The sequence below is a fragment of the Sorex araneus genome, chromosome 1, assembly GCF_027595985.1.
Source record: "Sorex araneus isolate mSorAra2 chromosome 1, mSorAra2.pri, whole genome shotgun sequence".
In the NCBI taxonomy this organism is placed as follows: domain Eukaryota; kingdom Metazoa; phylum Chordata; class Mammalia; order Eulipotyphla; family Soricidae; genus Sorex; species Sorex araneus.
Window position 1 is genome coordinate 243,929,884 of NC_073302.1, and position 14,091 is coordinate 243,943,974.

The 14,091-nt window shown below is 36.3% G+C and overlaps 1 protein-coding gene and 1 non-coding gene across 3 annotated transcripts in view; both read right to left on the reverse strand.

Annotated features, from left to right (window-relative positions):
• Positions 1-1,612: 1,612 nt before the first annotated feature.
• On the reverse strand, positions 1,613-1,743 carry LOC129401492 (U8 small nucleolar RNA). The gene has a single exon (XR_008628383.1). It is a non-coding gene; the product is annotated as a U8 small nucleolar RNA (small nucleolar RNA).
• Positions 1,744-2,497: 754 nt separating this feature from the next.
• Positions 2,498-14,091, reverse strand: part of RB1 (RB transcriptional corepressor 1) — a 122,301-nt gene continuing 110,707 nt past the window's right edge. Inside the window, exons 20-27 of one of the 2 annotated variants that reach the window (XM_055133305.1) lie at positions 13,928-14,073; positions 13,097-13,201; positions 12,616-12,729; positions 12,357-12,520; positions 9,670-9,700; positions 7,622-7,764; positions 6,602-6,651; positions 2,498-4,359 (exon numbers count right to left, since the gene is read on the reverse strand). In XM_055133305.1, coding sequence (XP_054989280.1) covers positions 4,286-4,359; positions 6,602-6,651; positions 7,622-7,764; positions 9,670-9,700; positions 12,357-12,520; positions 12,616-12,729; positions 13,097-13,201; positions 13,928-14,073 — 827 coding nt within the window. In that variant the 3' untranslated portion in view covers positions 2,498-4,285. Of the gene's footprint in view, positions 4,379-6,601; positions 6,652-7,621; positions 7,765-9,669; positions 9,701-12,356; positions 12,521-12,615; positions 12,730-13,096; positions 13,202-13,927; positions 14,074-14,091 lie in introns of both variants that reach the window. The other variant, XM_055133310.1, reaches the window with a different exon arrangement.

The window sequence follows — 14,091 nt, forward strand, 5'->3', positions numbered from 1 at the left end:
CTTCACAAACCTCTCAGCAAGATAAGGTTTACTTTTTTTTTTTTTTGGCTCTTTGGGTCACATCTGGTGATGCTCGGGTTACTCCTAGCTTTGCAGTCAGGAGTTACTCCTGGTGGTTCTTGGGGGATCATACGGGATGCTGGGAATGGAACCTGGGTTGGCTGCCTGCAAGGCAGGCATTATCAGTTATGCTGTACTATTGCTCAGGCCCCGATTAAGGTTTACTTTGAAAAGTAACTTACTATTAAGTTACTATTTAAACTAGTTTTGTTTGGAGACAGAATTCTTGACCAGCAATAATGAAAAGGAAGCAGCTACAAACTATATAGTCTTGTCTATCTTATTAGTTCTCTTCATGTTATCACACATGTGTTAGAATTGCAACTAGTATCATGATTTTTCCTAATTCTGCAACTTAGTAAATCAAAGCAAAAAAACATAAACCATATTGATTTGTCTCATTAAATTTTCTAAAAGAAACTGATAATGATCTACAGAATGAATTTAAACATTCACATTAAATTGTCACTATTATATAATGCTAGTGCTAATATGTATATTATTCAAACAGTGACACAAAAGAACTTACCTTAATCCCACACATTATAATGTTATGATCCTTTTATTTAAGAGGCTATACTTGTAGAAATTATTTCAAGAGGAAAAATTGCTAGCTGTCCTATAAAATACCTACTTAACTCTGAAGGAAAATTCTACTGAAGGAATCCACACCAAATTCTGAGTACATTATCTGGTTCCAAAATAAGAAGTAAAAATAGGCTTCCACACCTGCTTCATGAGCAGAGGGGGGAAGGCAGATGGAATAGAGAAGGGATCACTAAGAAAATGATGGCTAGAGGAACCAGTTGGGATGGGAGATGCACGCCGAAAGTAGATAATGGACCAAACATGATGACCTCTCAGTGTCTGTGTTGCAAGCTATAATGCCCAACAGTAGAGAGTATGGGGAATATTGTCTTCCATAAAGGCAGGGGGAGGGTGGGAAAGTGGGGGGTATACCCGGGATATTGATGGTGGAGAAAGTGCACTGGTAGAGGGATGGGTGTTTGACCATTGTGAGATTGTAACCCAAACATGAAAGCTTGTAACTATCTCACGGTGATTCAATAAAATTAATAAAAATTTAAAAAAATAGGCTTCCACAGACAAGTTTCTACAAAGTCATATAGGTGGTGTCAGTACTAGCATTAGCCCCCACCCCCAAACTTGTGCTGGAAAACCATAATAATACATTTGAATGTGTTTTTATTACAAAGAACTGTAATTATTGGAATATAATCCTCAGGAATGATCAACTCTATCATCTAAATGGAAAATCTGAAGAACCTAAAGGTTTCTTGATTTTGCCTTGACTGAGATTGTATTTATGTTGGATGTGGGGATCTGATATAAAATACTGAATACTGAAATAGGGTTTGATAGAGAGGTAATTTTAGAAGGTGATAAATGTTTGAATATGCACACAATATAGTATACGGACTTTCGCTAGAATGGCCATGAAATTAGCTGAGGATAGGGAGGAATAATAAGTGTGAATACTTCAGGACAAGTAGCAAAGTGAATGAATTTATATTTTTAATTTTTTTTAAGAATCAGAAGGGATTAGCATGTTGAGAGCCCTCATCACACAGAGATGTTAATCACAAATCATGTGAATTCCAATCATCATGTTCTATCTGCCCCCTGAATAGAGGAAAAGGTAAGGATTATCCTACCTGACAATTTATATTTTTAAAGGTTAATTTTTTGCTTTTATGGAGTTTACTGGTAAAGTGAAAGAGGGAACAAAGATATCTTAACAGTGATCAAGACAAGTTAATAGAGAGCTCTTTACTTATTAAAGCCAATGCCTAAGTATTTAGTAAAATCGGGAAAGACTAGGTGGTGTAGAAACAGGGTGTTTTTGTTTTATTTTATTTTCAGTTGCTCCCAAATGATGTTTCTGGGGCCCTTAGGCCATTTCCAGATATCTTCAGTTGAAAGGAAGAAATGGTGCTGCTCAGGCCCCACAGTGGTGGAACCACCAGGGCCATGCTGGCAGTGCTTGGGAATCTCCACGGTTACACCCAGAGGGGCATGTGGTTGGCTGCACGGAAGGGTTAGGTCTCAATCCCTGCACTATCTCTGGTCCCTCGGGCTTATAGATTCACAGAGGAGTAGGAATCAAGAGTTCTTTTGTTTGTTCTGTTTTGTGGACATACTCAGTTGTGCTCAGGGGTTATTCCTGTCTCTGCTTGTTGCTAAGGGGACCATATGAGGTACTGGGTTGACTGTGTGAAAGGAAAGTGCCCTACCTGTACTATCACTCCAACCCAAACTCAAGAGTTCTGTTGGCTATAAGATCCATAACCTCCATGAAGAGACCAAACCTGGAAAAATTAATGGGCTTTATAGACCCAAATTTAGTAGATGGGGCAGTAGAAGAATGCACACTTAAGAGTATATTTGAACATAATTCAAAGACCACATCAAACTCTAAGACTCTTAACAACTAATTTATTTTAAAATAGACAAACTATTTTAGAAAATAGTAACATAGCAATTTTAAATGTACAGTCTCAACCAATATAAAAAAGCAATAAAGCAATATCTGAAGCCATAGCAATCTCAATACATAATTTTTGAAGTTCCTAAAATTCTGGCACTAAATCTAATGTGAAATTATTAGCAAAAGACCCAGAAATACGGTAAGCCCTTGAATGAAAGCTGGGTTGTATGACATTCATGCAAAAATTGAGAAAATGGAATACAGCTTTCTAATGCCTGTTATTAAGATATCTACCAAAAAAGTAAGTTTGAAACTTAATTAAGCAGAAATTAAAATTATTTTCTAACAAAGACCAGAATTCTTTTTTAAAAGAATTCTGAGTTCAGACCGTAATTTTACTAAAATCTAGTCAATTCTACCTTAAATACCACCTATTTTAAATTATACCATCTCTAAATAAGTTAATCACACAAGATAGTTTAAATAAACCTTTAGGTTCCAGGAGGGAAACGCCTCTTTCTAATGTAGCTGTTTAATTTTGAAGTTTCTGCACAAAATCAGATAAAAATGTGAGTAGGTGAGTAGGCAAAACCCAAAAACCTTTGATTTCTTGCTATTTTAGACTGGAATTAATGTGGCTTTGAATATGCCAGTGTTAGACTTTACTGACTTAAAAAAAAAAAGATAAATAGACAACTGCCAGTTCAAAAGATATGGAATGGAAGACAGGTGCCATTCTGGAGAAAAAAACAACCCTTCTCAAATTTAGGAGGGCAGAATAACTGCTAAGATGTGTTAGGCAAATCTCTTAGGAAAAAGAAATTAAGGCTCCTAGAGTTAACAGTCCTATTTTGTATCTCGATTCTTCAGGACCCAGAAACATTAAAAAGTGCACTTGGGTTATACTATATTAGGGTCCTCTACAACAAAACTCTAGCCGGAACACTTTAGCTTTCAAGTACTAGGTGGGTAGTTTATTAATTCAGTGATCTGAATGGTACAAAACCCAAGAGTACTAGGAAATACCCTCATTTTAAAGCATGAGTGGGATGAAGAAAATAATCAAATTCTTACAAGTCCTGAGGTATGAAATCTGTATCAGTAGTATGTTTATACTTTGCTTTCTGCTTGTATTTAAAAGCTGAATCTCTAAAACAAGCACACAGTACATCAGATTTCATTAGTAAACTAAAATCTAATGTATAAAAATTAGTATTTTTCCCCTATCTTCTAACAACCTGTTTTAGCAGAAGGGGTCAGAATCATTTGGGAGAACTGGGGCAGGGGAAGGGAAGGGAGGCAGTCAGCCAAATTGTATTTGGAAGACAAGTTTTCTACGGTTCACGTTAAATTAAAAAAAATAAATATAAATTAATAAAAACAATAGCAAACATCAAACATATGCTACAAGAAAAGACAAAATACTCAGTTATGTAGGGATTAAGACTCCCACTCTGGGATATCCTTACCATTTGGAAAGCAGAGCAGTCATACTTTGGAAATGGAAACATCTGCTACACACTTTTAAATGGCAGGATTTACACAAGATTTACAATCTTGTACAATAACAATGTACAGTCTACTGACCACAACACTGCAAGTGGCTTAGGAATTATATGCACAAATATTCATTGTGCATCTGCACATTTTATATCCACAAATGAGCCCCAGATACATATTAAATATAACAGCAAACAAGCTCAGAGAGTTATATAGTCAATCCAAGAGACCACAGAGTGAGAGATGTACGCAGTGCCCATCAAGGTCATACAGTCCTCACTTTTCTTCCTTCTTGGAAGTATCCATGCTATCATTCATTTTCTGCTTTTGCATTCGTGTTCGCGTAGATGCTGGAAAATGGATAAAGAACTGTTAATAGCACTAATGGTGCCAAGTAAGTTGGCAAAGGATTGTCACCTTTTTATTTTATGCTCCTGCCATGTCAGTGAAGGTCTTATAAAAGAAATCTGCAATTTTTAAAATCATATATCCTCATAGTGAATTTTCCCAAGCATATACCAACAAAACATGTGTACACATAAATTATAAAAAAAATACTTCAAGATATGCTAAAATAGAAACAACTAAATTAAAATCCTAACACTTCCTTTGAGTACCACCAAAAGTGGTCTTATACAAGCCTATAAATGCTCAACTTTGTAGACTACTGTTCTAAAGATGATGATGTTTTGGCACTTGGGCAGGGTAGAATGCCAAGCTGTACCCTTAGAATGATCTGTTAGAGAGGTGTTCTTTACAGAACACGGCATTCCCTTGTGTTTGAAGATACACTACAGGTACTGCAAAGACATCAACTCACATTCTAATTTGGATGATTCATTTCTTTATTTAAGCTATTTCACACATACCCCGCCCCGCATGACCAGGGGCCTCAGACTAATGTGCTGTCAGGAGTTGGGCAAGAGCTCTACATAAAGAAGCACAAAGAATATGCATATTTGGAAAAAAGGAAATTTTAACTGGAAGGCTGTTCCTGCTTCTGTGCAACTCTGAGCAATCTAGTACTGTGTATTAGATTAGCAATCTAAACACAATTCTTTGAGGAATCTGAAGAGCGGTCTGGAAATTTCTAAAGCTCCTTTTGCTCCTGCCCAATTTTCCAGCCATGCAAGGCCCTGAATTTGGCACGGTAAATCCATTGTCAAAGCTAAGTGTATCACAAAACGTACTGGCCAAAGCAACTAACCTCTTCCCCCAAAGATACATATGCTATTTTTTTAAAAAAAGATATACATGTTTTTTTAAAAAACTGAATCACTGAATATAGTTACAAAGTTGCTCAAGATTGGGTTTCAGTCATACAATGTTCCAACACCCATCCCTTCATCAGTGCAAATTTTCTGTCACCAATATCCCCAGTTTCCCTCTGACCTACCTCCCTGACTCCCACCCCACCCTGCCCTGTCTCTGTAGCCTGTCTCTCTGGCAGACACTCTTCTTCTTCCTCCACTGCATTCCCCTTTTATTTTTCTTTTAAAGGCAATGTGGTTTGCAATGTTACTGAAAGGGTATCATGTGTATCACTTTACCTTCTTTCAGCATACTCAGTTTTTGTCCAGAGTGATCATTTCCAACTATCATTGTCAAGTTAGTCACTTCTCTATCCTAATTGCATTCCTCCTCCCTCTTTGTGGCATGCTTCCTACATGGACCAGTCCTCCAGGCCCTTGTTTCTAAGTTTCTGGGAATTAATCACATGTGTTGTTTGTTTGTTTTTAATAACTTTCTGCTTCTGTCAAAATGTGTATCTAGATTTTGGACATAAGCTTTATGTCTATTTTAATATATAAGGGCAGAGGGAGATACAATTATTTACTTTCAAATTTGGGGGCATCCAAGTGATTTGGATGGCCTCATGGCCCACACCAAGTGAATATTGGCCAAGTGGGCTAGCTTTTCAGTTGAGAGGGCCTGAGGATGTGACTACTCAATGCTGGGGAGCACCAGGAACACTCCTGAGGTCCTTATGAACCTCCAAGACTAAAGTCAGTGATGCTAAGGGAACTATGTGGTTCCAGGTACACATGGGGGGTGGTGGTGGTGTGTGTGGGTGTGTCTGTGTGTCTGTGTGTGTGTGTGTGTTGGATTTGGGGCTGTACCCTGAAATGCTCAGGGCTTACTCCTAGCTTTGTGCTCAGAGATTACTCTTAGCAGTGCTCAGGGGACTATATTAAGGTGTCAAGGATATGAACCATGGTAAACTGCATGTAAGATAAGTGCTTTACCTATCTATGGAAAATCTCTCCGACCCCCAAATATCTTTTCCCCCCTGCTTTTTTGGGTCACACCTGGCGGTGCTCAGGGGTTACTCCCTCTTGGCTCTGTACTCAGGAATTACTCCTGGTGGTACATGGGGGACTACATAGTATTCTGGGATCAAACCCAGGTTGGCCACATGTAAGGCAAGCACTCTAGTCACTGTACTATTATTCCACCCCCTCCATACCTTTTAAATGCATAAATAATTCTGCTTTTTGAAGGAACTAAGCATATTCTTTCATAATATAAAAGGTTCTGAAATGTAAAGAATTTCTAACTTCATTTACAGAAGGTGAGATCATAAGGACTTACTCATTTCTGCCAGTTTCTGTTGAAATTTGGATTCCCCTGGGAGATGTTTACTGCAAATAAAATAAATACAAGATATTTTAGATGCATAAATGGAAAACTCAAATTTCAAAAAATTGTAGAACTTTACATAACTTACTTTATGTTATTATTAACATAACTTTAATATTTTAATAACTACCAAAAGTGTCACAAATTTATGATTCTGTAAAATTTTTGATTCATGGTTTTGTTTTTTGGTTTTTGGTTCTTTCTTTTTTTTGCTTTTGGGTCACACCCAGTGAAGCACAGGGGTTACTTCTGGCTCTGCACTAAGGAATTACTCCTGGTGGTGCTTGGGGGACCATATGGTATGCTGGGAATAGAACCTGGGTTGGCCGCATGCAAGGCAAAGGCCTACCTGCTGTGCTATCGCTCCAGCCCCTGATTCATGGTTCTTATAAAGCACGGTACTTAATTATTTTCAAGAGTATTTTAAAACAGAATGTTGTTTTTCTTTTTTTTTTCTTATTTTTTGCTTTTTGGGCCACACCCAGCGATGCTCAGGGGTTACTCCTGGCTTTGCACTCAGGAATTACTCCTGGCAGTGCTTGGGGGACCATATGGGATGCCGGGGATCGAACCCGGGTCGGCCGCGTGCAAGGCAAACGCCCTACCCACTGTGCTATCGCTCTGGCCCCTTAAAACAGAATGTTAATGAAAACAATAATAATTCTGTGAAACAATGATCAGGCTATCTTCTGGAGGGATGGAGGGAGGTGGGTGCAGTGTTGGGCCATACCCAGCAATGCTTAGGTACTGGTTTTGTGCTCAGGAATGAAACCATGACCAGATTTTAAACAGTTGATATTTCCTCTGAATATCAGTAAGACATAAGGTTATATTACGCCTTTTAACCCTGGAATGCGTGCATATCTATTATTTTAAGCAAGCCACAATTTCCAAATAAAATAGAAACTGGTGAAAGTCAAGATCAGAGCTGGCACTCTATTCTCCAGATGACCAATTCAGAACAGTTCTCACCTTCCATCTGCTTCATCTGATCCATCAATATCAAATCGCAGCTTTTTCAATGGCTTAGGCGGGTTGCTTCCTTCAGCACTTCGTTTGAGCACTCGGTCACTGTTGCACACCATCTGATTTATCTTCTGGAACTTCTCAGAAGTCTATAAATTACAAATTTCTCTTTTAAAAAAAGCATTTAATATGAGCATCTTTTAGTTAGTAACCCTTGGTTATAGTCTGAAGTATATAACAATGAGGCAAGGATAATTATCTTCCCTTTTTTTGCTCTTTAATAGATCAAATAAGAGCAGTGAAAAACTCAAAATGAAAGTAATTCTAGCTAACTACCCCATTTAAGTACCCAATCTTTAAAACTCTTCCTGTCTCTTTGCATAAGGATCCTCTTCCTCCAACTCAGGCTAAATTTCTCAAGACTTGGCTTCCTCAATTTTAGAACTCAGAGACCCAAAAAGCCACTGCTACTTCTCAGAGATATATGAAGATGGAACAGCTTTGTGGAACCTCCCTTTTGACAGCCTTTTTCCTCCAGAGAGTGTAACATATATGTGGTAGATAGGCTCTGGATTGGCTCTAATGCTGTCTACCTCCTACTACCCACTAATCCTACTTCCCAGTTTTTATACCTATTATGCCTACTTGTCTTCCTGACTGTGAGTTTTTTGTTTTTGCTTTTCAAAAAGAGCATGACAAAAATGACTCAAAACCATCTTCAATTATAGGTACAAAATGACTATGTTATCCATCTTGCTCATTATCTGCCTCTTTTATTCCTCTTCTCTCTAAGCTATTACTCTGGAAAAAGATACTGTATTGCAAGAAAAAAACTATAATGAATTGGGCCAATAGCTGCACAATATTTTTACGAGTGACCCTCCTCTAATTAGGCACTGAGAACACTTCAGTTTGAAAGCACATTAGTCTTGGGGTTGGAGTGATAGTACAGCAGGTAGGGGGTTTGCCTTGCATGAGGCCGACCCAAGTTTGATTCCATATGGTCCCCTGAACACCTCCAGGAGTAATTCCTGAGTGCAGAGTCAGGAGTAAGCCCTGAGCATCACCGGGTGAGATCCAAAAATAAGAATAAAGAAAACACGTTAATCTTATGAGTAGATCCTGCAGCTAGCTAAGTAATGGGTTAGTAATGGGTTCCAGGCTAGAACAAGTTCAAAGATAATCTATCTCTTCTATCTCTCTGCAATGAAAACTACTATATAGCAGTATCACTTATACAGGGCAGAGACTCATATAATCAATCCTTAATCAGACTTCTAGGATATTTTCCTCTGGTAAACTGAGAGGAAGAATACATGTATAGATACTGATGGAGAAACCCAGTAGGTAGAGACTGGTTCATGACATTTTAATATGTGGCTATGTTTTAGAGAAAAGTAGTTTTCCTTTCTTTGTGAAGTTGCTTTCTGTGGTTTCAGTTACCTAATTCTATTCCTACAAAAACATTATGTATGACAAGACATTCTGGGAGACCACTATTTATGTATCAGTATAGTTGTATATAATTGCTTTATTCTTATTCAAATAGCAACTCATTCATAGCAATTATTATTGTTAATCTCAAACAGTTCATAATTTATAAACTTTATCATAGTTATATATGTACTGAGGACTTGGTACTATTCTTAATTTCAGACAAAATAATAGAGGACTTGGTACTATTCTTAATTTCAGGCATCACTGAGATCTTGGAACATATCCAAGGGGATTATAAAGAGGGACTGTTATATCTAATTTCAAACTGTGCTCTAATTAGTGAATTTCAAAGACATTTTAAAAGATCTGTACAACAGGATTGCTTAGAGTTCATAACTATATAATTGTTAAAAATTAATTGATTTGAAAATAAGCTATAATGTTACATATATCTATAGCTAGTTATACAATTTCATTATATGCAACATGCCTGGATGATAAGCTATCTAAATAATAATTCTATAAATTAATACAGAAATCTTCAGTTTCTTTTTAGAGTAAACATCATTTTATTTATCAATATACTTGTGTTTGCTTAATAGAAAGAAAATACTCACCCCAAATGATTCACCAATAGATACTAAGATTCTGCCAAATTAAGATAAATTTCAATTAGTAATATAAACTATATACAATTGTGAATAACATGAATATAGACACATCACTCTGAACTATTGAAAGGCAAACCAAAGTTGTCCTCTACATCTAGAGCACTCATCATACTCATTACAGTTTATTTAACAGGGCTAGTCTAATCATATATTGTGCTTTGAAATCATATATTGTGCTTTGAAAGAAAAATTTAGCTTTAGCTCCACTAAATTCTCCATAAATCAAGTTATCCACTAGAGGAAGCAACTAAAAATTCCTTTACAGTTCTCATGAAAATTCAAGTGACAAAAGACAGGAGATAGTACTACAGTTCAGGACATGTATAGTGTGCACGGGGCCAGGATTTGATTCCTGGCACCACATTATCCCTGAAGTATCATAGGATGCACCCTGGAGGTCCCTAGCACTGGCAGAGTGGTGCAGAGATATAGAGCAACATCACATCCTCAGACCCTTGCAATGAACTGCCAGTTCAGTTGGTCAAGGATCACCAGAGGGGCCAAAGAGTACAGCAGGTTACCTGGCACCAAGCTGACCCAGGTTTGACCTCATGTGGTCCCCAGTGATCCTTGAGTCAGAGTCAGGCGTGTAAGCTCTGAGCACAGCCAGGTATGCCCTTCCCCACTCCCAGATACTAAATAAATAAATAAATAAATAAATAAATAAATAAATAAATAAATACCTCAACCTATAAAGCTTCTTAAGTTTTGACATTCTTTAACCTGGAGATTCACTGCTTTCCACTTGGAATGTGTCCTCAGCATTTTCCCTCTCGGGAAGCCCACACTTATCCTCTCTTCCTCTCTCTTCCCCCCCAACCCTGCCTTAGACTGCTCTAAATAAATATCTCTAAATAAAACTATTTTACTTTACTAGAGAGAATCACTGTGGATCTCCAAAGCATCACTTGAGAGACCCACCACTTTCCCTCCAAAGATTCAAGTTTCAAAAATATATTTAAGATACTTTTAGCAAAACTTATTCAAAACTTATTGTACTGAGTAATGATCAGAATTCTAATTATAATATGTAGTGATAGAGAGCAACTACCATATATCATACTCCTAAAATTAGAAATCTCTACTTTAACTGTCAGTTAAACCATGTTTGAACTATACAATTTATGTTTTTGAAAATAAAGTAGAACAGATTAACCTTTTGTAACAAAACTTTGGCCATATATATGAGAGTATTATATATAGATTTTTTTGTCATATTGCAATCCCTTGATAGACGATTATTCTATAAAAATATGATCATTATTTACATAAAATATACATGACTAATCAGAATATGCTGAACAGAGTTAAAATGTTCACCTAACACTTAATCAATATTTTATCAGGATTTTCAGAACGTGATTTTTTAGCTTAAGAACCTCAACTCAAAGGTGATTTCACCAACATCAATAGCAGCTATTATCAGCATAATACAGATTAATTAACATCATTAAAAATTACCTAAGCATACATTTCATATGATGGTGTGAAACTGTATGAAATAAGGAGAGATGGCATAGAATCTTAGTAGCTTACAGACTTGTAGATAACAGCACATAGATACTCAGCTATTAACACCAAATAAACAAAGGCTAGTAGTACAGGGTTATATAGGAGCACTTATATCATTTGCCAATTACTTTTAACTTTATACTTTTCTGTAGAGTTTGAAATCTTTATCATGACTGTGCATTACTTATATAATTAAAAAGCCACAGATAGATGTTTTCTAATCAGTTAATATATCCTTTTCTCCTTGTGTGTTTTTCTTGCCCATTAAAGTACAACTCTATGGGCTGACAATGCTGAGATGAGACTACATTAACTAGTTAATATGCCTCCCACTTTACAAAAATAAAATCTGTCTCAAATAGCCCATGATAACTTTAATTAAGTCAACTGAAATACTTCAAAGCCAAAGAGCACTTGTGGTAGGATGTGGAAGATAATATCATGATTTGCAGTTGTATGGAACCTTTCATTTGAGAGTTTAAAACAGCTTCATGTCATTACAGCTCCTTTCTGAAGCAGAGGTAAAGAATTCACAAGCAGAATTCAGGATGGGCTACTGAAGATTTAATTTACAGTCAGCTAATTTTAACAATAAAGAAAGGTGAATGGATGGGTCCACAACAAAGAGTCTGTGAACATCTGATGAACTAGAGAATAAAATTATTATGTTTTTTTGACTTGCCAGGAATTGAACCTAGGTATCATGCATACAAGGTAAATGCTCTACAACTAAGGCACATCCTGGTCTAGAACAAAAATTCGTAATCAAAGACTATCTTTGTTTAGCAGATTGATTATTTACTTAAAATCCATTACCAAATTGGTTCTCAAATTGTTCTCACAAAAGAAATGATGCAGAAGTTACAAAGACTGAAATTAGACAAAAATTTTCCAGTATAGATATTATCTACCCTCAGTCTCTGAAAAATTCCTATGTCACTTCAATATAAACTTAAAAAAATAAATAAAAAATCAAGGACCTGAATATGGTGTAAATGAAGTTTCAATTTTTTTGCTTTCACTGTATCACTGTCACCCCTTTGTTCGTTGATTTACTCGAGGAGACACCAGTAACGTTTTTTTTCCTTAATCAAAATAATCCCCATTTATTTTACACAAACCTTGATCTTGGAGTCATTTTTGTTGGTGTTGGCAAACCTTCTGAAATTTTATATGGGTTCTTTAGGGGTGATATATAGATATTCCCCCCAGGAATCCGCAAAGGTGAACTAGAAAAATTGTAAGGACTCCGAGGAATGTGAGGTATCGGAGACAAGGCAGGAGGCTAAGGCAAAAACAAACAGTAGATTACTTAATGTTTTATTGAAATCCGTAGTTTTTTAATTAGGCTTTCCCAGTCAAAATATACTTTTAACATACCCTTGTAGAAGCATACTGTAAGATATTTGTTTTTAGTCTCTGCATGAAGACTGAGTTATAGAAAACTATAATGGAGTCATATTCCTCTTCTCTGATCAAAACACGTTTGAATGTCTGGAGAAGAGTAAAAACATTTGTTAAGTGAATTTGGGAGTTTATTTCTTTAAAATTTTTCTTTGGTGCAGGGCAGATTTTCTTTTTAAAAATTAAAGTACATTTTAGGAGGAAGAAGCACATATCTATATGGGCATGCCCATACATGCACATGTAAAGGCTCATAATAAATAAGTGATATATTATTTCTTACTAATTTAATAATATTTAGAAAATAAAGTACTTTAGTTTTCCAATTCCATTTCAATTTCACATAATAAAACAGTAATAGTAAAAAACCGTTATGAACACTTATAAGGTTAGAATATATCATTAATAGTTATTCACATTATAGATACAAAATATATTGCCATGGAAAATTTCTTACCTCCTGAACAGCATGAGGAAGATCTTTGTATGCTGTTACAATAATTTTGAACTTAAGATCTATATTCTTCACTTTGCATATACCATACATGGAACACATCATAATCTAATAAATAAATGTGACATCAAAAATAGAAACAAAAAACAACATTATTTAATTTAAATACAGTGAATATTTATTCACTACGGTATACCTTATCCACTGTAATAGAAAAAAACATAAAAGGTAGCCAACATATGAATAAACATTAAATCTACTAAAGGTAGCAAACATACAAATAAATATTAAATCTACTAAACTGATCCAGCTTTCATTTGACTCTAATCTCTTCCTAAGAAATTAATACACTAGGTCCAGAGGACAGTGCTTTAGCTCAGTGGCTAAACATACCTACTTGCTGTTACATGGCTATGAGTTTAAACCCCAGTGCCACCCACATGTATAGCCATGTGTGTGCTCTAACCACAACTAAAAGCAGATAGTTCTGGCAAGTACCCCACTGAAGAAATATAAGTAATGTGGTGTGAGTGCAGTTTCCTGTGAGTGTATGTGTGAGCATTACAGTGATCCCTGGTGAGTGTGACAACCAGTACATGTGTGATTACCATAGATAAGTGGTGCAACTTTGGCAAGTACGTGTGTAAGCACTGTAACTAAGTGTATGCAAACCTCAGAAGTCATTATGGCCAAGTGTGTGAACATCACAACTAACAGTAGAAGATCCCAGTCACTACAACAACAATGGCAACAGAAGGAAAAAAAGAAGAAAAAGAAAAAAAATTTCAGTCTGCAGATAAATATGTAGTGAGAAAAGAAAGTGAAAGGCCATACCTGGTCCAAATGCCTGTCTCTCATGAGTTCATACTCATTTTGCAGTGTATGCTGAAAAAGGGTCCAGATAATATGTTCTAGTTCTGGGTGGTTCGAGAGAAGGCGTGCACACAGGGTATTGAGTCGAAGATACGCTAATCGATAAACTGGACAGATAAGGGGAA